Raw genomic sequence first — 27,960 nt, forward strand, 5'->3', positions numbered from 1 at the left:
GAATGTGTGAACGCACGTTCATGATTTGAGGCATTTTGTTCAAAACGGACCAATCCTGCAAACTTTGGAAGCCAATGTTAGCCAATTAGGATGGAATATGAAATATCGGACAGATCCGCATTGATCACATGACTATGGAGATACTGTGTACTAATTAGCGTGATGTTTGGACAAAATCTGTAGGAGTAATATCCAAAAAATTGTAAAACAAAAAAGACAGACACACGGACGGACACGCAGACGGACGGACGCAAAACATAGTCTCGGCCATGCCTTCGGCCTGGCGGAGACTACATACCAAGATTGGGATGCCAGGTTGAAAATCTCTCTGTGGGTTTTAAGCAATGGAAAGAATTAATAAGAGCTTGTGACTAAATACTGTAAGAACTACATTGGATCCTTTGGAACACATTACACAGGTTCTTTTGTCGATATCTTGAAAAGTAATGGATAATGGGTTTTGGACATACAAGGTTTCCGCCCGACTAGCGTCGATAAACAACTTGCTGGGTTAGAAAGGGTTGCTCAGGGGCGGATAAACAGAGTTTATCAGCACCAGTACACCCTGACACTCATTACTTGTGTGCTACTGTGGATAAGAGGCTACAGAGAAGACTGTGACCTTGTCATTGGCCAATAACAGCCCTGAGGGTACGCAAGCCTCGGGTCAATAAAAAAAAAAGCTGGACTCTTTTCCAGTAAATAATATTTACTGAATATATTATATTCAGTCTAATCGGCTATGCAGTTTGTAAATATGCCATAGGTTTGCTGTATGAATTGATGTTTCCTTTTTTATTGAAAATGAGATTCAACTTAGAATTTACATTCAATTAATAATATATGTACAGCAATTGAATTAAAAATGCCAAATAACTGGCCCTGCGCAGTAACTCTCATCATTCCTACAGCTATTTCCAAACCCCTCTGCTGTAGAAGAGCCATCGCATTTCGTTGGCCACATCATAACATTCATTTAAGATGTCGTAGCCTACTTACGACACTGTTTACATTGAGAATGTAAAAAACTACAGTGTCCATATGCTCTCCTCCTGTCGTTTGGTGCTTGACGGACATGCCTGCACACCTAACATGGCTGAGAGCTCTCGCCACTGTCATGTTTGACACAGACCATCTGGCCCCTACTGTGTACAATAAAGACGGTGTGTTTAGACCAAGAGAAGGCATTTCCTTTCAAGAACTTTTCTGTAATGTAACTGCATTCAAGCAAGATGGTTGCTTTGTACCAAATGTAGCTTCAGATGGATGTGCTATAGCCTACTTCTGCTGTGTTTTACGTGTTATGAATTTAGAATTAAAGCTACTGTACTCTTCATAACTTTTTTTCTCCACTTGCCAAGATAAAAGCTTTTGTCACCCCTCCCCCATCAGCTAACCTATTAGCCACTGGCACTGTTATACAGCCATTCTCAATGTGCAGATTGGTTCAGAAGATTAAAATATAGGTTCAAAGCAAAAAAAACGATAGCAGTGATTCTGTGGGTGTTATTCAACACTGATGTTCCATTTTTGGAAGTAAAAAAACGAAATGTTGAACTTGCAGATTCTAAATCAGAGTAACAAGTCAGGCCTCTCACTAAAAATTATAATTTGTAAAATACTATATCGATAGAGTACACATGGCATGTTTTCCACAGGGCCCATAACAGCTCAAACAGAGTAGAGTATTTAGCTAGCTTAACTTCAACTCAACTTCAACATTATTGTCACTCACATCACAGTGGGTGAAATTATTTTCCGTACAGGCTCCTATCATTGGTAGTCAGGAAAGGGAAGAAGAATAAAGATAGAAAGAAAGAACAAGGAAAACAGGTCAGATATTCCTGATATATTAGATATCATACATAAGCTGGCTGTTTGGCTTTTCTCTTCAACAAGTGCATATGCCCCAGAAAGTGTACATTTATACCTCAAGGCTGAAGATATTTGTACCGTAGTAGTGTCTGATATTTAAAGCACTTAACTCCTTCAATGGACAAGTCAAACACACCGCTAACTTCAAGATCACACATACACGGACAAATACTCTCTCTCTCTCAGCATTATGATAATAGCACATTTTCCAAAATGGCTACAAATCAAACCACTTTATGTATTTTGGATAAAATAAAGTCATTTTAGTAGATTCCTCCATGATTCTATGTTTATATTGGAAAATGAGCACAAAAGTAGGTCAAAAGTATGCCTAAGCAGCAGAAATACTGTGGTTTGGTAACAAAGCTTTCTGTATGAAATGTATCTATAATAAGCAGCCTTCCTTTTTTACTTCTGCTAAGCAAACTTCAACTACCGTAAATGAGTTGAAGCAGAGGCCAATGTCACTTGTCACAAGCTACACGGTAAAATGCTCCATGTTAAAGGTGCAGTTAGTGATATTGTTTTGTTAAAACAAGTGTTAAATAGATCTATATTCTGATAGTAATAATTGCTATAGAGGTTGTTCAGTGACAGGGGTCTCCCTGTTTCTCCAGCTCTTCAGTAAACAGAAAATACTGTACGTTTTCAGGTTGGGAGAGAGAACCCATGCAGAATACAGGATAAACAAGTACACAAAGAAGTGAGCAGACAAAATTGGAACGGGTACACTATAAAATTTAACCTGATAAATGAGCACTCTCTCCTTATTGGCTGAAATTGGCAACCCACCTGAAACTGTATTTTCTGTTTATTAAAGAGCTGGAGAGACAGGGAGACCCCTGTTACTGAACAAACACACTATAGCAGGCCCGGACGGCTGGCTTAGCAGTCCGGGTGATGCATCCGGACTGCTGATGTTTGAATCCCGATCTCGACGACCTTTGCTGCGTGTCACTGCCCATCTCTCTCTCCCCATGAACCAACACTCAGGTCCGTCAGACTACTGTATACTATCTAAAAAAGCCCCAAAAATATCTTTTAAAAAATGAAAAAACATACTATAACAATGATTACTAAAGCTTTATATATTTATATTTTAACAATACACTTTTTTTTTTAACAAAAAAATATCACTTACATTACCTTTAATTTATCTACCGTATTCATAACTCTGAGAATAGGCACTTGAACCCAAGCGTCCCTATTCTGGGGAGAATGTTCGCCAAGAATAACATCTACGGGCTCAATCCGCAATTTGATATAGCAAAAGATCGAAAAAGAAGTACAATGTCACTCAGATCCGTTTTACTAAGTATAGAGGGTTTAAGTGGTTAAATTAACAAGATCCTACAGTGTAAAATGTGAGTCTCAAAAACAAGTTTCACCTCTCCATGTCTAAGAAAATAGGAAGTGGATATCCGGCAGTCATAAAAGGGTTTCCCCGGGCCTCACTCGGAACCCTCATACCTCATCTGTCCCCTGTCTGAGTGCACAGATGTGAACTAGATTACGCCCCTCTTGTTACCCCTCCTTATTCTACCCCTCTTTTCACCGCAAAGAAAGAAATCATTGAGTTTCAGCCCTTTCTCCCAACCTCCCCTCCTTTCCTCTACCCTCCCCTACAGACTGCAGAAGGGGCACACAGGCGATCCTGCTCTCCAGCCAACCCCTGATTCCCCTGCTCATGAGTATGCGTCTGTATTTATTATAAATCCGTTTCTCAGAAATGAAAACAGAGCAAGTATTTTTCTCAGCGAGACTGAATTGTGGCCCTCAACCTTTTTATTAATATATTATTTTTACTTGGTGAGAAAAAAAAACACGGAAAGTGGCTGAGGATTTTATTGTGAAAGCTTACTGGAGTTTAGGTAAGTGTGTACATTCTGTCTTGGCCTTAAGAGTGACTGGAGGCTGGTGCTCACTGATCATGGGTTGTATTTGTAAAAGCAGAAAATTGGTAATTATGGTTTATAAGATCTGGTTACATAATTCTAATGGGATCTACAATGCCATACAGTATTTTAACTGTAGTGGCAAAGTATTAAAAAGTTTGTTCCTAAGATTTTGCAGATGTTAATGCTTGCCATCACATAATAGAAAGCAGATCTTTCTGTTTTCTCCAAATTGTCTGTGTGTGTGTGTGTGTGTGTGTGTGTGTGTGTGTGTGTGTGTGTGTGTGTGTGTGTGTGTGTGTGTGTGTGTGTGCACTCGTGCGCGCGTGGCCGTGCGTGCGTGTGTGCTCGCAGTTGTGTTGAGCGAAATGGTTGAGTGACATGTGCCTATGCCTGTGGACACACACTTGTTGAGCCTTTGAAAAGAGTGACAGGACCCACATCTGCTCTGACTGAAAGCCTCAACATAAATCAATGTAGATCAATGTCACTTTTAACTGAGGGGCCGCAGACAGCAATCAGTGGGCCCTCCATGATTCACAGTGGAGAGCAAAGCAGGGTCTACAGCTCAAACCGCGTCAGTGCAAAAGAACAAAGATAAGCATGGTATGCAAGTCAGTTGACCCTTTTCACAGCAAACATTTTGTCAACATGTCATACAGTAGATGGTAAACACATTTGAATGTATTGTAATAACATTCATTCTGGGCATGTTTCATTTAGACGTTTCTGTGTGGCAGAAGGAAGTTCAGTGTACAGGAGTTGGCACATGCTGGCACACAGAAACACCTACAGTACAGTAAATCAAACAGACCCAGAAATGTCAAAATGTCCACTGTGAAAAAGGTCCATAACATGCACATGAGGCTGGATATTCCTCCTAGCTTAGTGCACCATGTCTGCAGACATGTTTTCGTTAGAGTGACATAATGGTCATCCAATTTTGGCCACCCTAAAGTTGAAGTAATTCCCCAAGACATTATGTCACTCTGCAATGTCACCTACATAATGTGAAAACTATTCATTCTTATTATAAGGGTCCAGAAATCCAATCCCCAAATTCACCACAACAATGCAAGTCTGCAAATGACTTTATTATGCATCTTTGGCTATCTCGGCAGCATGAGCCATTAACTGCAACAAGATAACCAATGGCAAAGCAATAACAACTTCTCTAGACACTTGTTGGTTATAATAAATAAAATATGGATACAAGTTCAAATCCTTCTGAAATAACAAAAGTATCGCTCTTATTTAGATGGATTTAATAGATTGCATAGCAATGAATAAATCTACTGTTTTTATGAAAATGAAGTTGTATATTATTATTGGTACAGGACCGGTGTTCCTACAGTACATGGACATGTCCTTCATATGGCAGTTTAATCATTAGATTGTGTGGTATTATTATTTATATAAAATTATTGAGGTTATTACTCAGATATTGTATAATGCCATCAACAGTAGCTTTAGTGCTCAGATATGCTCAGATTATACAGCCATCACTCCCTAAAGTCAAATAAATCAATCATTCATGATTTTCTCATTAAATACATTTTGGCTGCACACACATTTAAAGGACCCCAGTGAGCACAAACACGCGCGCACGCACAAAGTCACGAATGCACACACACACACACACACACACACACACACGTAACAGAAACAAAGTCACTTCCAAGTTTTCCACATCAGCTGTCCTGGAACCCAGTAGAGCTGTATACATACAGTAATGCATCTTAAGTATGAAAGCTACACATTTTTAAAGAAAAGGCTTTATGTCCTGAACTCATCTCAGGATAATACTGTAATACTTCCAAGACGAACAAAGAGGAGTGAAGGACTCTTCACTCGTTATATATAGTTCAGGGTCATCGAGTGCCCTTGTCATTTCTAGCAAAGCATCCTTCTCACAACTTTTGAACATAAATCTCCTAGTCTTTACTTACATTATTGTTAATATGCATTTGTTTCTGGATCACGTATATGGCTGAATACTAGTGGAATTTTTAATCAGTCAATATATGATAATGAACAAAAGTGCATGGTCTGCAAAACCTTTTCAATTCAATTCAAATGAGCTTTATTGGCATGAGAAAACATAAGTTTACATTGCCAAAGCAAGTGTCAAAGTGACAAAAACATAAACCCTATCATTCCTATTCTGGGGCAAACAGTTGGCGAAAAGAGTAGGTCTACAAGCTCACAACGCATCGCAACTCGTTGTGAACTTGTAGATCGGCTATTTTTGGTGAAAAGACTTGGTGTAGAGGGGAAAAAGGAGTGGACCAAGTATAGAGCCCTGGAGGACCACAGTCAACTATGGATATACTGTAGGGTATAAGTGGTAACACTACAGTACACAGAGATGTGAGTAAGCTCTATATTCTACAGACAACAAGACTTTGCTGTCAGTAGAGCCAACAACAAGGAGTAATTTATGGGTTGAGTTGTCCAACCTTAGACAAGAACTGGAACCTTCCCCTAATGATGTTCAATAGACAGCCTCCCTCCCTCAGACAAGCTACAGCTATTTTAAGCCAAGAGAAGTTTCAGCCTATAAAAGCAGCTACACAATGACAGAACCTTTACAACAAAGCCATAAAAGGTCAAACACAGGCCAGAGAGACTGAAACACATAGACCATTTCAAATAAACCACACAAAGCACTAAGCAGCATGGAAAATATGAAGACATTTTTCCAAAGACAAAGGCTATAGCTCCTGCCAATCTGTGACAGAGAGGGGCCATGCTCTGCTAGTTAGTGTGCCGCTTATAGACTAGAGTAATGTCACTAAACTGTCCTTTGACTTGTGCCTTTTAAGAGGGCAACTGAACACAGACAAAATACAATGTACCTTTAAGAGGAATTTGTTTTATTCTTTCATTTGGCATACGTTTTTGTTATTTTAAGGCGGTTTAGTTTAAAGTGGAGTGCAAGAAATTGCAGTAAAAGGTCATAAGCCCATAAGTCATAAGTTGTCTGTTTTGTTCTTCAGTCAGCACAGATCTACAGTACAGTACTCCAAGAAAGTAACTTAAGTCATACTGTAGTTTTGAAACATTCACTAAATGCACTTTTTTATGTTCATTGAAGGGGAATTTCAATGTAATTAAAATTCTTACGTAACCTTATCTCTAGAGACACTTTTCCAGATGTGTTTACACACTGGAAACTGTCAACTCGAAATTAATCAAAACCCAGGTCAGCAGTTAAGAGATTCACGGTTTTATTCCTAGACATTCATATTGCACACTGGTACCGTTTCTGAATACATTGGAGCAAACAAGCAGGAACAAGTAAATAGAAGTATAAGATTATGTAAAACAAATAGCTTTTACCAAGACAAAGCTATTACATTTTTTTCTGAGATATAAGCGCATGAAGTCTTGCATCATGGCTTGCCTCACCACAGTTAAGAATCATTAAGTCTGGGCGACCCAGCCAAGTGGTTAGGAGGCATATGGGCTCTAATGCTTGATAGCGAGTCCCTGGTTCGACTCCCGGACGGAAGGATCATTTGCCGCAGGTGACGGTCACTCCCCTACTCTCTCTGCATGTTTCCTGTCTCTCTCCATTCTACCTGTCAAATGAAGGCTCAGAAAGCCAAAATAATTATAATAAATAGAACCATCAAGTCTGTATCAGTCTAATCAATGCCAAATTGATGTACTCTATCGTACAATGGTGCCCGAAAATAGCCAATCTACAAGCTCACAATGACCAAGTATAAATCAGGCTTAATGGGTGACAGACAGCATCAGCTCATCTTCTGCAAGACACATGTTAATATATGGAGTGAGCAAAACTAGACCCGGACACTATGCAGACTGTTGGCATAATGTGGTTGCAATCTGGTCTGGTTTACAGGTCTTCGTTTACTACTGTTCCCCCAGCCTCCATAATGTTTGTGAGGTCACCGTTTAAAATAATCCAAAACAGGGCGAGGGAGAGTGCAGCCAACAGTTGTGGTTGTTTTATGTTTTATGACTTCAGGCTGCACTGCAGCTCATCTTTGAAAATAGTCAGTTTTACAGTGACAGCCGCAGCAGGCATACCTACCGTACAGCAAGGTGTTCACTGTCAACTAAAACACATATTATTCTACGTTTCTTAAAGATACGAAGCGTTTGGTGGATATGTAGCCTTTCAAATTTTCATTTCAGCCACAAAAATGTGAAGTCCACCACAAAAACAAACTGTACTGGGGTACAGCAGAAACCAAATGTGCATGGACAGCAGAAAAAAACCTCTGCATGTCTTCTAGCCCGCACATTCCTGGGTCGTGTTTCAAAAAGGATTCCAGATGCAGAGGAGTGTTGATGAGGATGCGCAGTTGGATGACAACGTGTGAAGTGATAAAGTGAAGCTTTGCGATGTGTTTTTGTTTGACTGCTCACTGTTACACAGGCAGAAGAGACGGACTGAGAAAACAAAACCTGATAAAAATCCTTTTATGTTGAGCAAACAGAAATTCAACAATAGCAGCTCCTTCCCTGTACCCTCATATGTTGACTAGAGATATGAGGTAAATAGGTGTTATAAAAGATCTTTGAAAAAGCCTCTAATCTTTGAAAAATAAACAAGAAATGACAGTCATATTAAACCGGCTGGCTGCAAGCTTTTTTTTGCCCCGATCAAATCTTTTTTTTGTATCTGCAGCACAAAATGTAATGTAAACAAAATATTAAATTCAAATGCGCGGCCACATACATGGACCGCGCGTGTGTGTGTGTGTGTTGGTGTTCGCTGGGGCTCCACGGCCGTAAAAATGATGATGATGATGATGATGAAGGTGTGTGTGTGTGTGTTTGAGAAACAACGCAACCAGCTGCTTATCTCTGTGACCGAGTGTGTGTGTTTGTGTTTGCTGGGGCTCCACGGCGTGTATGAGCGGCCACGCACGTGCGCAAGCACGTTGGGGAGGCACGTGTCAGAAAGTACATTATTTCAAGTATTTTCATGTTGCGAGACCGAGCCGCCCGGGACAAAATTATGATGATGATGAAGGTGTGTGTGTGTGTGTGTGTGTGTGTGGCTGAGAACAACGCAAGCAAAAACGATGATGATGATGAAGGTGTGTGTGTGTGTGTGTGTGTGTGTGTGTGTGTGTGTGTGTGTGTGTGTGTGTGTGTGTGTGTGTGTGTGTGTGTGTGTGTGTGTGTGTGTGTGTGTGAGAGAGAGAGATGAAAAGTGATGTCCTGGAACAAAAACACTCCACATATAGTACTGCATAATTCCAAACTCAAATGAATTATGTTGCGACAACTTGCGAGCAGTCACCAGGGCAGTCAGGCGTGTCTAGTAGGGTTATGATGCCATAGCATGGGAGGACGACCGCCGTTCAGAGTATGGGAAATCTCCCCATTGACTTAAAGGACAGCCAATGATGAAAAAGTCTTAAAGGTCTCGCATAGGTGTTGACTAGTTGCTCGGTCTGTTCGTAGACCAGCCGCTCTTCAAGCTAGCTGGTAAAAATAGATAGAAAAGCTAGATTAGGGCACGGTGGCACGGTGGTCCTCATAGTTACTACAGTAGGCTACAGGGGGTCCGCCAAATCTATTTGAGATTTTCTCTCTTTTTTGGGCGGTGAAACCACCCCTATATGTGAGGTTTGGATATTTGCACACCAAATCCTGCGCTGTGATTGGCCACCAGTGTACCCCCCTAACCCTGCACCGTGATTGGCCAATCACAGTCTATTCAGGACTGTGATTGGCTAGGGAAACATGACACATGTGCATAGCCCTATAAATAGGACTATGCACTTAAAAAAATCACACATTGTGGGTGGAAAGGATATATCACTCTTTATGACTTTCTTTATGACTTTCACTCTTTATGACTTTCATAAAGAGTGTTTCAATAAATGTATTTATTTTTTGTACATGATTGGTTGACTCCATTCAGTATTGTGATTAGCTAGCAAGACACCGCCCACTTCACACTGGGTGTGATTTTTTTATTATTCTTTTCTTTTTTTTCACTATAACCAGCATCCGGGGGGTACATTCACTGAGAATAGCCGATCTACAAGCTGACAACGCGTCATGCTGCGATCTGCTGTTTGTGGTAGGCTACAGTGCCTCCCCGAATCCACAGACAGCCAATCCGTGTCCCAAGAGAAACCACGCTGCTGATAGAGTAAATCAAATATAAACTGCTCACCCCAAGGCCACGGATGTTGCAATTATGTACGTTTCCTCAAAAGTACCCGTATATTCCGTATTGTTCAATAAAAAGCATTTGAATCCGATTGGTGGCCATTTTTCTCCATAAGCTTTCAACATCGCGACCTTATCGGTTGGAAGGTGAATTGCACTCCGATACGTTATAACTCCATGAGAAAATGGCCACCAATCGGATTAAAATGCTTTTTATTGAACAATAAGTTGAAGTTCATCCATGACGGTAACAGAGCTTGCTAAATGAGATTTCCGGAGGGAGGGGGGGTTTACCAGGCTAAGCAAAGACATGGCTAGCATGCAGAGTAAGACCGCATGGCTCATTTGCATATCCTCGTGAATTTTAAGTAGCCATGCGGTCTTCATTTACTTGTAACAGAGTATTTCTGTATTGCGGTATTGATACTTTTACTTAAGTAAAACGTTTGAGTACTTTTTCCACCACTGATTACTAGCAATAACTTGGATAACAATGACACGATTGCAAAATGTCGGCTATTTACCTACAGGAAAAGCAGGACCTCTCCAATCCACTCTGTCAGTAATCGCTTGCTTCAGAAAACAGTTTTCTTTTTTTACTCTTCAACTAAGCCCCATTCACTGCTCTTATATAGAATATCTGTCAGTTTCACTTTACCTCTTTCAAATCTAAACATATTTCCTGTTGTGCTTAGCTCAAGATGGATTGGTAGATGTTGAGGCTCAGAGCCAGAAGAACCTTAACTACTGCCTTCAAGACTCAAGGATTCGTAGCAGAATGAGAGGGTCCTTGACCAATTAGAGGCTTGTTAGTGCGTCATTGATTACTAGAGAGTCAGAGTAGTAATTGTCCTGTATTCAGTAGACCACCACAAACTAAAAAAGGAGCATGATTGGCATGGTCATCCTGAGGGAATTAGAGGTGGACTTGTGTTCATTCACCATGTGTGCCCGTAAATCTATCTTCAACCTGTGTATTACTTCTATAGTAATTTGTGAACCAGTGTCAAACACACACCAAAGGAAGATGTAGAGGGTAAAAAAGCTGATATAAAATAAAATGACAATATGTGGTGCGTGTGACACAGTGTTCCATTTTGGATAGACTATTGAAAGACCATTTTAAAAGGTATCTCTTTACATTATTACAGCACAGTCACACAACTGACCTTAAACATAACTTTAAAGTGTTCCTCCCTGATGAATCAGAGAGGTGAGTGAGTGGTGAAGCTCAGATTATAACTACTTCAACCCCTAGCATCCCTATTCTGGGCACGTTATAATAGGCGAACATTCAGTCAAAAGACAAATATTTGGCGACTAAAGCATATCTATAAGCTCACAGCTCGTCGCATCACGATGCGCTGTGAGTTTATAGATTGCCTATTTTCGGCGAAGGGATTTGGTGCAGACTATGGAAAAAAGGAGGGAGCCAAGTATAGACCCCTGGGGGACCCCGATCAACAAAGTATATAGGGTTTTTAAATGGTTAAGGCAATATTATTGGCTTCATGTTTCATGTACAGTATATCTTCTGCTATGCTCATGCATCTTTATGTATTACCTCAGGTACTTACCGCACTGGATAGATATCCGGTACTATGTGTAAATATGTAGATAATTTGTTTGTTTTTATTGATCCCTCTCCCTCTCTTCCCCGTTGCCCCCCTCCTCATCTTCCCTTTCTCTTATGGAAATAACAAAACCAATGGAGCTTGCACACAAAAAAAAAAAATCACCCAGTTTTACACCTGTAAACCTGTGATGTGACAATAAAGTTGATTCTGTTCTCTCTTTACTGACTTCTGTTATAGAGTGATATATTTAACCTTAGAAGCACCAACTACCACTTTTTACTGGGATAACCGTGTTGACAATCTGCCCTGACATGTATATCGAGACATTATTTCTGTACATATGTTCTTGCATTGTTGCAAATTACTGTCCTACTCTAACTAAAGACCATAAAGCCTGCATACTCATGAACCTCTATTCACCTCATCATCTGTCAGTTCGCTGAAGTCATTCAAGGTCACTCACCTCTTCCTCCTCTCTCCAGGTTACCATGTGGCGCTACTGGACTTTTTCCATCTTCCTCTGGGGATCAATGGCAGCCCTGACGCTCTGCCAAAGCGGGGATGATAACTGGGGTTCAGGCTTCCACATTTCCATAGCCACTTCAGCTGCCAACATGTCCCAGGCTGTCGGTGACGAACCTGTAAGATTGACAGAAAAACAAAAGCGGATGACACCTACGTCGACCTCGTCCCCAACCACACCAACACTACTCTATGAGCCCCAACCAGACAAGTGCTCGGTCCACTTCAACACCAATTCTGCTTCAGCTCGACGGCTTAAGGCCCAGAAAGAGGAGCTGGCGTACCTGAAAGCCATACAGCACGGAAACCAAGCAGTGATGGAGAACTTGGTCCAGTACGTTGGGGCGGAGCTGGGGGATCAGAGCTATGCAGATGTGATCCAGGAGAACATTGTTGGTATCAAGGTGGAGCACGTAAGCTGCCATGGGGTGGTAGAGAAGGTTATGGAGGATTTAGAAAAACAGCTGGGAGGAGACATCTCAGAGGCCCTTGGTTCACTGCACAAGTAGGTTGAATTAAAGGTGTAGTGAAATGAAAAACATGTTTTTCACACTTTTAGAGCATATCCGTGGTCATCATATGGGCATACCTAACAATAGATGCCAAAATATATATATTTTTTTTAAACAATTTGTGTAATTTTATATCAAAAGTCCCTAAAAGACAATCTTAATTACTTCCTGTAACCGAAAACGTGCTGCGTGATGACATAACGCAGCTTTCATGAATATAAATGAATCTTGATTACATGCACCTGTTTGATTCCCATAGCTGCACGTTCTTAAAACACAGCAGATTTTAATTACAGAGCTACTCCGTTTTGAATCTCATTCAAAATGACATCCAGACGGTGTACTACTAATTTTAAACTTAATCTGCACACTAAAATATGTATCTGAAAACATTATAGGTTAGCAATAAGCCACTTAGTAGCAAACATGCTTAACTGGTTTGGTCGTCTCTCTCTCACTTGTAAACAAACACTATCCCCCTTGCGCATGGCTGAAGTGATTGAGATTCCAACGTCCCATAGCCTGAAGGGATGGGACCTTCTGATTGGTTGAGACGACGTTTCAGACTGAATCTTCAAAGTAAAATGACCGAAAATGTCACTAGTCTGCACTGCATCTTTAAAGTAATTTAAAGCTAAAATGCACCAACAGATCTTGGGTGGTATGAGTGGCTTTTAACTGTTGCTAGCTGGTTTAGTGGCATGCTTCCAAATTAATGGCTGTAAGATTTGGGGATGGCTTAGAGCCTAAGCCATCCCGCAAATCTTACTGACAGATTGCCTTAGGCAATACAAGGCAGCCTACGCACATTCAAAGCTGTGCAAAAATCTTATTTCTTTTCATAGTAAGCTTTCAGTCATAGACCTTCTTTAGGCATGAAGCAATCAGTGAATGTGACAGTAGGTTCAGCTGTCATCACTTGATTGATCAATGTATCACACCTGTGCCAAACAAGTCAGTGACAACCCCAAGGGACTGGGAGTTGTAGTTCTACAATTAAGTGTACTACAAAAACATATCCATTGAGACAGCAAAAGCCAAAAAGATTATTTACGATATTATCTACAAACAGAAAAACAAATAACTTTAGATGAAATGCAACACAACGCAGACATCAGGCAGTAGCCATTATAAAGCAAAGAGCAAATATTGTGATTTTTTTATACACTCATGCGAAAATCCTCATTTAAACCTAGAGGTTGTAGACTTTCTAGGGTATGGATCCAGTGTAGGGATGGTGTAGGAAAATAATAACTGTTCAAATTACAATATTACAAACAGGAAATCTGTTCCCTTCCATTAGACAATTGGAAATCACTTACTTCTGTGTTTTCCAGTTTAAAAAGACCAGAGCTTACACAGTACAAATGGCTTGACTCTAAGAAAGTTTTGTTTATTATCTTTACAAGCTCCAAGATCAGGTAGAATCGTAGATCATTTGCAGATAATTTGTTATTGCACTTTCAGTTGATTTGAAAGACTGCCAGTAACACTGCAAAATGTTTATTTATTTATCCATTTATATATTTATTTATCAAATGTGCTGACATTTTTAAACATGATCTTTCACTCGTGCGTCAGAATCTAATCATTACCTATTTTATTCCCTCAACGTCATATATAATTTAACGTATTCCTTCCCTTCCTTGACTTTTGATTATTCTTGTGCATGACCATGTTTGTCCCCTACATATGCTTATCACTTATTATTATTATTATTACAGACCCTCACAGTTTCCTGCTGACTCTTACCATGTTCACTCTTTACTTCATTCCTATTCCTAACACTATTGACACCTAACTAATATACAGTAGGCCTATGCCATGTCCATGGTGCCTAAACGGTAACTGGAACGTTTAGGAATACCTGGTGGCGACCGTTCCGAGGTCGTCGGCATTTGACCCGGGGCGAGTGTGTTTTGGGGCGAGCGTTCTTGTATTCGTCTAAACCCCCGCTCAGTGGTGTAAAGTAACTAAGTATATTTACTCACGTACTGTACTTGAGTAAACTTTTATGGTACTTTTACTTTACTTGAGTATTTCCATTTTCTTGATCATTTCTACTTCTCCACTATATCAGGCAAATAATGTACTTTTTACTCCCCTACAATTATTTGAAAGCTTAATTACTAGTTACTTTTCAGATTTTGACTACTACTTCATCGGCTATTCGAAATCTACAAGCTTACAACGTGGTTGTGAGCTTGCAGATCTGCTATTTTCAAAAGACTTTGAAAATGTTTGAAAGATTTGAGTACTTCTACTTTGTAACTTTAAGTATATTTTGATGTCAATACTTTTGTACTTGTCTTTTACTCAAGTAAAATGTTGAATATAGGACTTTTACTTGTAACAGAGTTGTATTTCCTACATTGTGGTTTAACAATTATACTTCTTTCACCACTGCCCTCCTGCCCTGCTCTCTTCTACCTCTCGTCTGTTTCTTGCTCGCTCACACGTGCTGACTCCTAGTGTTTGTCTTCTTGATCAGAATCAGAGAAGAGTCCCTGGCCTTTGAAGGCATGCTACGTACAGCTGCTGACATCGCTGGCAGGCTGGAGAGCTCATCGGGCTCCCTGCATGCTGCATTCACCAAGAAACTGAAGAACACTCTCACCGTCCATCGCTAAAGCAGCAGGAGGTGTTGTTGAGCACATGTTGCACAATGCTCGGGATATACATGCCATCGAACACGTTACTTTGGTACCTTTGGAATCTTTTAGCAAGCCCTGTATCATTAATCATGATGAAAAATACGACCTCCTGCGTTGAATTGGAAGCCGGCTACCGTGTTTCCAACCGAGCAATTACAAATTCCAGTGTCTCTTTTTACAGTGCTTATTTTATGGAAATAAACTCAGTTCATGAAAAAAGACATTTCAGAAGAAAGAGGAAATCTATGCATTACTGTGAGCCGTTTTGCAAAACACCTGAGAGCTAACAAAGCGAAGGGTATATCATCTCCCATATCACCAATGCAGTGGGGAAGAGAAACCTGGAGGTCATGGGGATGTCATAATGCTTCTTCCTCTGTATAAGAATGACCATAATTATGCACCTTGGTAGTCGTGAACACTCGGGATTCTCACTGCCTGGTTTCCTGACTCTCTTCACTATCCTATCTAAATAAAGCATACAAAATAGAAAAGAGAAGAAAAAGAAAAGTATATTCCGACTCTGCATGCTTATAACATTTGACTGCATTAAGTGCTTAAAATAATATTTTCCTTCCAGACATTGTTTCCTGGAATGTGGTGAAGTCAATGATGGCAACAGTATGTGGAGCAAGAGGAAGTCAAGCTGTATATATTTATGCATTTTGTTCTATTGGTCATTAGGGAGCAAATACAGAATGTCTCTGGTAGTTTACTCTATAGGCAGCTACTCTTTGTCCATCTGGACTTCAGGGTAAGGACGGAGGCTGGGATATAGGCTTTGGGTCTTCTGTGTATTTTTCTACAAAGCAAAATCCTGTGTTAACTAAACACTGAGAGTAGTGTACAAACGTACGGGTCCATTTGGTTCTATTTGTACACTCTCTCAGAGTTACAAATTAAGCCTGAGGATTTTACTTTTTGAGATTTCCTTTTCTACTGTGAAAAGAAATCAAGCGAGAACACCTTCCATAAGAATAACACTTGAGGAACTAATGGGACTTTGTGAGAGGGGTCATAGGGGTTACAGGAAGGATATTGTCGCTGTCGGGCAGAAACCATAATAAATCAGTGCTATTGAACACCCTTTACGTCTGTGTGAGGGTTTTACAAATATTGAACCAATGAAAAGTATTAAAAAGCGCTTCTGACTAATCCTCCTAACTTTCTCCAACTTTTTCTCCAACTTTGGAGATAGTTGTTTTTCCATCATTGATTAGAATGACAAAGTCAAACCTCCACATTAATGGTCAAAAACCTCCTAACTCAACTTGAGCTGGATTTGGGTAAAGTGATGATAATATAAGGACACATTCAAGTATCTGACAATGTATAAAGTCACAATACCAACTTTGATGAGGCAGTATTGTGTTGTTCCATAGAAATAAATGGATGTTTCTATCAATCACAATGCTGTTTCCATGTCAACACACTTAAAAAGAACTCATCAACCCCTGGGGGACACTGTGACACTTAGTTTTTTTCTCCATGAAGATGTGGTCGGTTATGGTATCCATAGCAATAAGTGTCATCGGGTCCACCCGGCAAAGTACATCTCTGTTAACATAGAAGCTTATGTATGTTAATATTTAAACTATATCTATGGCATAAAGTATATTGACACTGTTCTTCTGTCTTCAGAACAGTGTCAATGGGAGTAAAGCTAATGTGAGATACTTAGTGCATATCGGGAGCTCTCTCTCTCTCTCTCTCTCGCTCGCTCGCTCGCACGCACGCACGCACGCACGCACGCACGCACGCACGCACGCACGCACGCACGCACGCACGCACGCACGCACGCACGCACGCACGCACGCACGCACGCACGCACGCACACACACACACACACACACACACACACACACACACACACACACACACAGACAGACAGACAGACAGACAGACAGACAGACAGACAGACAGACAGACAGACAGACAGACAGACAGACAGACAGACAGACAGACAGACAGACAGACAGACAGACAGACAGACAGACAGACAGACAGACACAGAGGGAAAACTTAATACTAAGTTTACAGGACAGGAGAACTAATGCATATAGACTTTGCACAAATTGTGTATACACACACACACACACACACACACACACACACACACACACAGTACACACACACACACACACACACACACACACACACACACACACACACACACACACACACACACACACACACACACACACACACACACACACACACACACACACACACACACACACACATATATATATATAATCCATATGATGGAACACATGGTGATGATTGATGAATGTGTTAAATGTACTTGCAGCCACATTTCCGACCAGATCTGATATGGTAGACTAGAGGAAGGAAACATGTTTGGGCCTACATGTTGGATTTATCACATTATCTGTATCAGAGCAAAGGGAGCTTCATTGATCGTCCCAATGCATTACTCTGTCTTGTTCTCCCAGTCAGGAGAAATATGGATTTAGTGTTTGCAGTCATAAAATGTATTTATTTATGGTCCTGCTGTCCTATATGTATGATGTAAGTTAGGCCTTATTCAGTAAAGGATATATCAGCACAAAAAAGTCAGCCTTATGTTTTTCTTTCAAAGCATGTTTTCAATATAATTTGCAGGTCACTCAATGTCACAATAGAAAATGCTATTTTAAGACCATTTTGTCATGACTGATTAGAAGCCAGCAGCGTCCATTCACCTACGCTGCCCTCTAGCGGTATAAACAAAAACACATAAACCTCTCTTCAACTGTGAGAATAATGCTACTTGTTGGTCATTATTTGACACATTATCAGCGGAATTGAATCTATCAGTGAAACTACATTTTTCCCCTTAGATGATTGATTAATTGATTATTTTATTTTCGTGTCCTGCACACAAAGTGCCCAACGCTCATTCATGGGTTTATAAAACAAGACACCATATTATATTATTTATTGATATATTCTCCATGATGACCTGAATGTGGCTTGTGTGTGTGTGTGTGTGTGTGTGTGTGTGTGTGTGTGTGTGTGTGTGTGTGTGTGTGTGTGTGTGTGTGTGTGTGTGTGTGTGTGTGTGAGGTGGGCAGGGTATAGGGTGGGGCGTGGGGGGTGGACTGTGGGGGGGGCATTGGACTGTGTGGGGGGGGGTATTGGACTGTGGGTTGGGGTGGGTGGACTGTGGGGTGGTGGTGGTACTGTGTGTGTGTGTGTGTGTGTGTGTGTGTGTGTGTGTGTGTGTGTGTGTGTGTGTGTGTGTGTGTGTGTGTGTGTGTGTGTGTGTGTGTGTGCATGCGTGCGTGCGTGCGTGCGTGTGAGTGGGAGGGGGGGTGGACTGGGATGGAGCCGAGATTGGTGACAGTGTTGATAAACGTGCAAACGTGGCGTGTACTCAAAGGAGCAGGTGGAGTTTTACGGCACTTCAGGAGCACGGAGCAGACTGACTGAACGGCTCAAGAACGATTAGCAATTATAGATCAGATATATTTACTGCAAGAATGGACTCTATGAAATCCTTATCCTTATGTTGCCAGAAATGCGTAAACTTTCGTGCGCAAGAAGGAGCGATTTGGAGCGCATGGTGAGTTTAAATTCGGCAGAACTATTTAAGAGTAACTAGTAATCATCAGCCAAACGATTTTTTTTCTCTTTCTTTTTTTTACTAACGTACAACAGTGTTGTTAAGTGTGGAGAGGTTTTTAAACCTGTCACTAATGCTGAGGAACAGAAAAAGGCACTGGACTGGTACTCACGGTTCCTCACTGTAATCGGAAGTCTCGCCCCAAAACACGCTCGCTCCCATTTCTTTCGAGGACCGCTCGCTCCCATAGGTTCTTGTATTTGTTTTACGGAGGATAAGGTCAGAAATAAGTTTAGGTTTTGGAACCGTTTTGCTGAGGTTACGTTTGGGAATAAGGTTAGGTTATAACTGCAAACACGTTAGGTTTAGCCGCTTTAGGCATAGTTTACTGTGAGGAATACCAGGTGGCGATCGTTCCGAGGTCGCCGGATTTGCCCCGGGGCGACTGTATTTTGGGGCGAGCGTTTTGGTATTCGTACTCACCAGTCTTCGTCCGCAGAGCGCAGATCTCCACTTCAGTCCTGTTAACAGCGTCATCCACTCTCCGCCCACAGTATAACAGGCGATCATCACAATAAACAGATGCTACTTTTCAAGTTGTCCTGAAATGCCGACTAGCTGTGAAGATGACACATTTTCCTCACGCGTCATCATGGATTCAACATAATAACGTTTTGATTAAAGTGGGCATCATAACGACCTCCAGTGAAGCTGACGCTCCTCGATCTCTGGGTCAAATATGGGATACGAATCCAACCACCTGTTCTCTCTGAGGACCACCAATGCCTGGCTGCTCTTCCTGTGCAGCTCAAGTAAGTTCTGATTATATTTTCATTCATTCAAATTCGTCTGGAAACCACACATGTTTAGTCTACTTTTCTGGCTAAAGTTTGAACAAAAGATTAAAAAATGTATACATATATATATATATTTTTTTACAAATGTGGCTGCAAATCTATTCTCTGGGCAACGCTTGTTCAATTCACTTTTTCTCTAAGACTGCACTTTTTTCCTGCATACTCACACTAAACAGCAATTTTAACAGCACTTCTAACCTCTGCTGCTGCGTCAACTGAAGTCCATGCATGCCAATCACAGTCTGATGTCAATGTCATCATGAATTACATTTCCCCATTTTCCCCTTCACTCAAGATCTTAAATTGCAGTCTGACAGCCAGCAGTAGCCTAGATGGTAGATACATATACCATATATACAGAATACCAATACCGGCGTTTTACACTCAAGTATTTATGGAACTGACATGGCACTATTGAAATCGATTTATAGTAAACTGTTAGATGTTGTGGTCTGTGAAGTTTTAAATACTGGACTGTCCAATTTTAACAAGAGCAGCTCTGGCCTGGAAAGTTGCTGACTCTCATCCAAACTGGCCAGTGGTCCATTTATACCTCGCCAAGCCGTTTGGCCAGTGTCCAAGAACCAAGCAAGCCCCAGTCAGTCCGGGATGTATAGGAGGTGTCATCTCATTGCAAATTTGCAGGAGGCTTTGATCCATTCAGCAGAGAGCTTTTTGTCACGCCCCACATCTGTTCCATCCCAGAAGGAAGAGAGCGGAGATGAACAGTCCTGAGTCTGACTGGAAGAGCGTGCGTAATTGAAGTCCCTTGAGCACGTTTCTTTGCCAGAATGCAACGACAACGTGTGCACTGTGCATGATGTCAGAGGAAGATATGTCATTGTGTATTTAGGCAAATGGGCTGCGAACCCACATCATGTTCACAGTTCACAGGAAACTCTACAAGTTATCACAGAACCATTCCCTCTGGCCTGTTAGGCGACCTCACTGTGTGTGTGTGTGTGTGTGTGTGTGTGTGTGTGTGTGTGTGTGTGTGTGTGTGTGTGTGTGTGTGTGTGTGTGTGTGTGTGTGTGTGTGTGTGTGTGTGTGGGGGGGGGGGGCATTGATTTTGAATAATCAAGCCACATTGGGACAAGTTCCTCAGCCAGTGAATTATCATCATGGACAAATAAATCACTTCATAGACTTTCAGGGTTGTCTTTAAACGGTACAACAATCCCATCTTAAGCTCTCACCTTGACTCTCCTCCACATCTATGAGTGACTTATCAGTGGCATCCTCAGAACTTGGACTCACCTATCATGGATAGACAACAGTATTGAAGCAAACATGTCTCCTGCCAGGTGCAGGTCATGCATTTCAAAGTCTCTATCATGACCCTTAATGATGGAACAGCCCATTGGGCAGCACAATATTAAAAAAAAGAGCTCTAAAGGGCAGTGAATGTGTTAATGGTGTGAATCCCATAATTCATTGGACTGGAATTGCAGTATTGATTTAGGGATTTGATTTAGGTGCAAGACATAGCCTAAGCTTATTATGTTTGCATTTCTCTCAGTGAATGCCAAATACAGTATAGAGGCAGACTGGAGATGTTACTGTTTCGGTGAAATTCAACTTTGTTGTTCTCATTACCAGGCATCCAGCATCACCTTTTAATATTATAGCAATTAGCTTATAGAATACAGAAAAATCCCCATACATAAGTACAGTATGATACTGTACTTGCATGGATGGCTACCTGACATGATAAGAGGGTAAAAGACTAATTTAATCACACCCCAATATATTGTTGCTGTCAGGTGGAAACCTCATACAGTATGTCCTAAACTGTTACTTTTCAGGATTCAAATTTGATGCAACGCAGTTTGAGGTTGTAGATCTGTTTTTTTTTGCTACTTTTATGTGACACTGTAGCATGATAGGGCATTAATTTACGGAAAAACATGAAAAGTTAAAATATGGAGATTTTTTTTTTGCCCGACAGCAACAATATCAATGTGAACTTGCTTCAGGTGAAAGATTATGTTAATTGTTTATGCCGTCAGTGTCTCTCACAGAGTGACAGACAGTTGTGGCAGCTCAACAATAAACTGTTTGCTTTTGAAGGGATTAGCTCACCTCTCCTTAGGAGCAGCAAGTAACGATGTGTGTAATTGAATCTGATTACATTGATGAGGAGTTGAACGTTAATCCCAGAGGGGAGGGATTCCTGTCTATTTTGGTTCTGTTCATTTAATAGAAACAGGCAGCAGCACACTTGTCCCCAAAGTTTGCCTAGACTGCACAGTGCACAATCAGTCAGTTAGATGAAGCAAGCTCTCCCTGTGAAGTGGGTGACACCGTATACATTCCAGCATATAAGATAATATAAGATAACAAAAGATAAGTAATATTTGATCATCGTTGGGATATTCAGGTGTCATAGCAATAACAGCAGTGTGAAAAACAAAATAGGTACAGTTAATTGTAGAGAGATACAAAATAGACAGAGTCTGACACTAGACATCTGCACTTGGTCTGACTGAGTTAACATTTAGGCTATGTTCTATCAATAAATATAAGTATAAACCATAAATGTACAGTGTATCACCAGTAAATGTATGCACGAATATACAGGCTACATCTATCGCCGATGAATATACAGTACTGTATGAATGGTTATATATTATGTACAGAAATGTTTTTGAGAATTACAGAAAAGTGTGGAGAGGCCACAAAAAGCTGTAAGCTGATACTTACATGCCTGTTCACATTGCACAATTTTAGTACTCATGCGGGGAGCTAAGATCAAAGGATTTGCTGAACATGTTGAAAACGTAAATGAAGAAAGCATTTAAGGCATGCAGTATATGCTCTGGTACCTATATGCAGTGCTCACATCACATCCATGCCCTTCAACCCTGTTATCCCTCTCTATCATGTTAGCCTGGCTTGCCATAGTGGATTAGTAACTATAAGGGTAATGGGTAGGCAGAGTGGAGAGATAAGACTCAATGCTATACATATTTCAAGTTCCAAATGTCTATCCTTGTCCTTCCACATGACTCAATTTCCATTCTATTCAATATCATTCTAACATATCCCTGTTAACCACCCTATTGCATAGTCTCTTTTCATGCTGCACCATCCAATTTCCTTCAACTAATTGCCAATGGGCTACTAAAGAAAGGCACGTTGGCTAAAACACAGCCCACATGACCTCAATGTCAAAATACCAGAGGACATTTGTTCAAACATTAATTACTTTTTTTTTCCATAACCATGTCATATTAACTGGGTGCGGTTTTGAGAAAATGGATTCCTTATTACGTTTAGTTCCAGGAATAGATGTGAATATGTTAAATTCTTTTTTAAACCAAAATGCAAATGATTTCACAGCAGAACAGAAACTCTGGTGCATATGGAATGTGGAAAATCTGTGGAAGACAAATAATAATACAATTATAAAACACTGACACATTCTGTTTAAGGAAATAGGTAGCTGATATATTGCACTTTTACCTTAGCGCTAGGTATACTCTTGGTTGCTTGTTTTTGCAGAAAATGCACTTAAGACTTCTAGTGATTAGTAGTTTTCGTTCCCTACCTATGTTGAATGCACAGTCGCTTTGGATAAAAGCGTCTGCTAAATGACTGTAATGTAATGTAATCTATGATCTTGTTCCCATACAGTTTTTTGTTATGAAAAGACCCACTCGCATGCTGAGGATGATCTGTTTAAGAAGTTGTTTCTGGGGTACAACAAGTGGTCAAGACCTGTGTCGAACATCTCGGATGTGGTCATTGTCAAGTTTGGACTGTCCATAGCACAGCTCATTGATGTGGTGAGTATCCATATACTGTATCCATGACTGAAATTAGAAATGCTCTCAGCTGAAGCGGTCTGATGTGTAGATGGCTATAGTCTCTCTCTCTCTCTCTCTCTCTCTCTCTCTCTCTCTCTCTCTCTCTCTCTCTCTCTCTCTCTCTCTCTCTCTCTCTCTCTCTCTCTCTCTCTCTCTCTCTCTCTCTCTCTCTCTCTCTCTCTCTCTCTCTCTCTGGCATAATTCAAATATTTACATTTGGGTTTAAATCTACAATACTGAGAAAATATCTTCTGGTATATTAGATACAATACATAGCATTTAGTAGCAATGAAAATGAATGGTGTCCGCTAGCCAGTAGAATGTAGAATCCTGAACCATGTTTCAGTGGAGAAATAGATATTTCCTACAGCATAATTTTATTTAAATGTGTTACTTTGATTGTACTTTTTCCACATGTACATCCTACATTTACTGAAAAAGTAAAAAGCTGGAGAACACGGATCCTCCTAAAAAGTTATATAATAGGTGTAAAAAAGAATTATTGAAGTTTCAAAAGCACAGTCATCTTCTTCAGAGGCTCAGAAGAAGACGGGCACCGGCTCTTATCCTTAAAGTGGGGGTTTAGCGTGTGAACTTTCTCAAATCCTACATTTACTGTGAAGGTAATCAGTATAGCCGAGTAGAATGCCTTTATGGTCCGATTGGTAAGAGTACGTGACTGCAGAGCTTCTCCATTGTAGAATAATTTAGTAGGGGATTAATTTTAATACCGCCCTCTTCCTACGGCTTGCTATACTTTTCAGAACTGAACTATACTTTTTGTTTTAGCCACTGCTGCTCAAAACATCTTTACCGTCCCCAGTGCCAGCACTATATTCATTATGGCATCTTTACATACAGCAGCAAAAATAACTTGTGAAAACTAGATTATAGGCTTTCAGCTCCCTCAAAGGAGCAACTATGGCAGACGGCCTCACATCCATCAAGATATTAAAGTGATGTTGCTGCTGACTATGTTTGGAGATGCCTTGAACGGGCTCCAAAACTCCAATATTCTCCTGGACTACACCCAGAGTTCACACCGTCTATATCACCCCTCTCTCTTTCTCTGTCTGTCTGTCTGTCTGTCTGTCTCTCCCTCTCCCCGTCTCTCTCTCTTTCAGGATGAAAAGAACCAAATGATGACAACTAATGTGTGGCTTAAACAGGTGGGCAGCAGAAATAGCAAAAATGTCATCCAGTGTTGCGTTGGAAAGCAGTGGTGCAGTGAGTGGCAAAGACAGAGTGGCTGGTTTCGATTCGGTGTGTATTCATGTCAGATTAGGCATGAAGGTATGAGCTCAGACAGGTTCATACTTCTAGGCTAGGGAGATGGACTGTTATACAACAGGCGTATCCGTATGATTGAATGTGGTATGAATTGATAAAGACAAAGGTAAATGTTTCTGTGAGAGTAGTTGGCAAAATATTACATTATGATGCCACTTTTATTTTAACACATGAATTAGGCAAATGTTCAATTTCAGTGTCTATTCTTACGAGATGAATGGCAACAAGTAGGATAAAAAGGCAGTTGTGTTGTTTGAATCTCCTCAGGAATGGAATGATTACAAACTTCGCTGGAGACCGTCTGACTATGATAACGTGACATCCATAAGAGTGCCATCGGAGCTCCTTTGGGTACCAGATATCGTCCTCTACAACAAGTAAGCAGGCTTAAATCAAAATAATGTACATAAGCATAAACAGAGAAAAATCTTTTTTTCCCGGCATGTTTTGTTTCAAAGGATTTGACATTCAAGCCCACAGTATTTGCCCTGTGCACAGAAAGGTTTGCCAAAATGTAATAGAAATTGCATGTACAGAACAACGTTCACAGCAAGGTCTACAGTGAAGCCTCTGAAACTGTTCAGAGCATTGTCTTCATACAATGGTAAATTGAGGTTGACGTTTGTCTTGACTTAACAGATTCTGATATGACAATACCACCATCTAGTGGACTCAATAAATCCATCTGCTGCTCTGCATTGCCTAGATGACTCATTGACATGTTGCAAAGAAAAAAATAATAAAATCATGCTATTATCACTATTCATACTTTCAGAAGTGAAAGCTGCTGTTTAATAGCATTTTCCTCCTCTGTACCGAAATTAACTTTTTGTAATAAACTTATCCCGTCCTCTGGGTTGATTTCAGGAGAGATTAGTGATTCTGAGAAGTGAGAGGTGTGCTGATGTAGTTCCACTTCAGCAAGCCTGTGTAATCACAATCTGTAAGTGAAATTAAAAAGGTGTGTGACAGATGTAATGATAAGGACTCATCATTATGTCTTCAGCAGCTGCTATTACCACAGTTTAAGGGATGAATCACTCCGCTTCATGTGGAGAGAGAAAAAAAAAATGAAATTATGCTGTAGAGCTGATTGATTGATTAGTGGAGCAGTTTATTCCTGTGAAACCATAACTCTTCTCCCCCGCAGGATTCTTTCCTCTATGTTTTCACACGGTACACAATGTGAAAACATCCCATGATGACTGAATGAAATCAATATGTGAATGATGATTTGTGTGACAACATAATATTACTATTGATTATATCATTCATTGCTTATCTACAGTAAAGTTCAATGTTCCATTGTAATTTTCTTCTTTTTTTCTCCCTCCCCCCAGTGCTGATGGCGAATTTGCTGTCACTCACATGACAAAAGCGCACCTTTTCCACACGGGTAAAATACGCTGGGTGCCTCCTGCCATCTACAAGAGCTCATGCAGCATCGATGTCACCTTCTTCCCTTTCGATCAGCAGAACTGTAAGATGAAATTTGGCTCCTGGACATACGACAAGGCCAAAATTGACCTTGAGCCGGTTGAAAACACAGTGGACCTCAATAATTACTGGGAGAGCGGCGAATGGGCCATCATCAATGCCATTGGCACGTACAACACGAAGAAATATGACTGCTGCCATGAAATCTACCCGGACATCACCTACTTCTTCATCATAAGAAGGCTGCCCTTGTTTTACACCATAAACCTCATTATTCCATGCCTCCTCATCTCCTGCCTGACCGTCCTTGTTTTCTATCTACCCTCGGACTGTGGCGAAAAGATCACTCTCTGCATCTCCGTGCTGCTCTCTCTCACCGTCTTCCTCCTGCTCATCACCGAGATCATCCCCTCCACGTCACTCGTCATCCCACTCATTGGCGAGTACCTCCTGTTCACCATGATTTTTGTCACGCTCTCTATAGTCATTACTGTCTTTGTGCTCAATGTGCACCACCGGTCGCCTGGAACACACCAGATGCCCCGTTGGGTTCACTCCATATTCCTGGACCTCATCCCGCGCTGGCTATTCATGCAGCGGCCTGCGCCTGATGTACGCCGCCGCAGGCTGCTGCTTCTCCAGCAGGAGGCAGCAGCGGTGCGACGGCAGGACCGCGCAGTGATGTACCACGGCGGGAACTACCTCAGCACCTCGGCCAACTGGCTACGGGACGACAGCAAGGCGGACGACCCGCAGGGCCGCTGCTACGAGGACTTGGAGCTGGGAACGCTGACGTCTTATTTCTCCTTCCGTCCTCCGTCGCCCAGGCCCCCTGGTTCCACTCCCCCGCCACAACAGAAGAACGTGCAAACCTTCCAGAATCGCCTAGAGGTGGCCGGAGGGCCCAACAGACAGCTGACGGGAAGCAGGATGAACAACAGTCCACGGGCAGCGAAAGTTGACAGCATGGTGTCGGAGTCGTCGTTACTTCTTTCACCAAGTGTTATACGCGCTCTAGAGGGGGTACAATACATTGCAGACCACCTGAGGGCAGAGGATGCTGATTTTAGTGTAAGTATTAATGGTACATTTTAAACTGCTTCTCCTAATGGAGTTACACTTTTAATACAAATGTGCCACTGCACCAGGGCATGACACTTTTTATCCTCAAAACTTTACTATAGTCACCATATAGGCTTTCCTTAACAGTAACAATTACATTGTATGTTGTATGTTGTAGTGTAGTCTACTGTGGATTTGTCCTGGTCTGTTTACATTGTACGTGAGTTCTGGTTGTCTCACACTGCTTATGTCAAGGCGAGGTGAATGTAATGAGGAAAGTAAGACACAAATGCTAATAATAAACTCATAAAACATATAACTTTCCAGCCCTTCAGGCCATGTCTTCACAAAAAAACGGAATGTTGTCCATAATTTCTTTTCATTTATCCCTCTCAAAAGGTAAAAGAAGATTGGAAGTATGTTGCCATGGTGATTGACCGCATTTTCCTGTGGATGTTCATCATTGTTTGTGGACTTGGTACTATTGGTCTCTTTCTACCCCCATGGCTCGCTGGCATGATCTAAAACTAGATCATAAGAAAAACTTTCTCACACACAAAAAAGCAACACTTGAAATGTGGTTAATCTACTATTTCAGGTTGGACTTGAACTCTACTCAAGACTGAGAGTCTTCTGGATGGTGGATAAAGCTCACAACACGTCACAGTGTGACGCATTCTAAGCTTGTAGATTGCCAATTTTCAGTATGTGACACCACATGCAACGAAGTACATCA

General features: G+C 41.1%; 2 protein-coding genes across 2 annotated transcripts; both read left to right on the forward strand.

Moving 5' to 3' along the window:
* The first annotated feature begins 3,561 nt into the window (after window positions 1–3,561).
* On the forward strand, window positions 3,562–16,567 carry LOC308103447 (uncharacterized protein). Its single transcript, XM_080453414.1, has 3 exons — window positions 3,562–3,746; window positions 11,995–12,539; window positions 15,038–16,567. Exons 2-3 carry the CDS (start codon window positions 12,001–12,003, stop codon window positions 15,174–15,176), a joined length of 678 nt encoding a protein of 225 aa, XP_080309540.1. The 5' UTR covers window positions 3,562–3,746; window positions 11,995–12,000; the 3' UTR covers window positions 15,177–16,567.
* Window positions 16,568–19,495: 2,928 nt separating this feature from the next.
* chrna2b (cholinergic receptor, nicotinic, alpha 2b (neuronal)) lies at window positions 19,496–27,952 on the forward strand. The gene is made up of 6 exons (XM_080452937.1): window positions 19,496–19,580; window positions 23,263–23,414; window positions 24,560–24,604; window positions 24,993–25,102; window positions 26,066–27,233; window positions 27,624–27,952. The coding sequence occupies exons 1-6, from the start codon at window positions 19,508–19,510 to the stop codon at window positions 27,747–27,749; spliced, it is 1,674 nt and encodes a 557-aa protein (XP_080309063.1). The 5' UTR covers window positions 19,496–19,507; the 3' UTR covers window positions 27,750–27,952.
* Window positions 27,953–27,960: the final 8 nt, after the last annotated feature.

Source organism: Gymnoscopelus braueri (assembly GCF_963280865.1).
Source record: "Gymnoscopelus braueri genome assembly, chromosome: 16".
Taxonomy (NCBI): Eukaryota; Metazoa; Chordata; class Actinopteri; order Myctophiformes; family Myctophidae; genus Gymnoscopelus; species Gymnoscopelus braueri.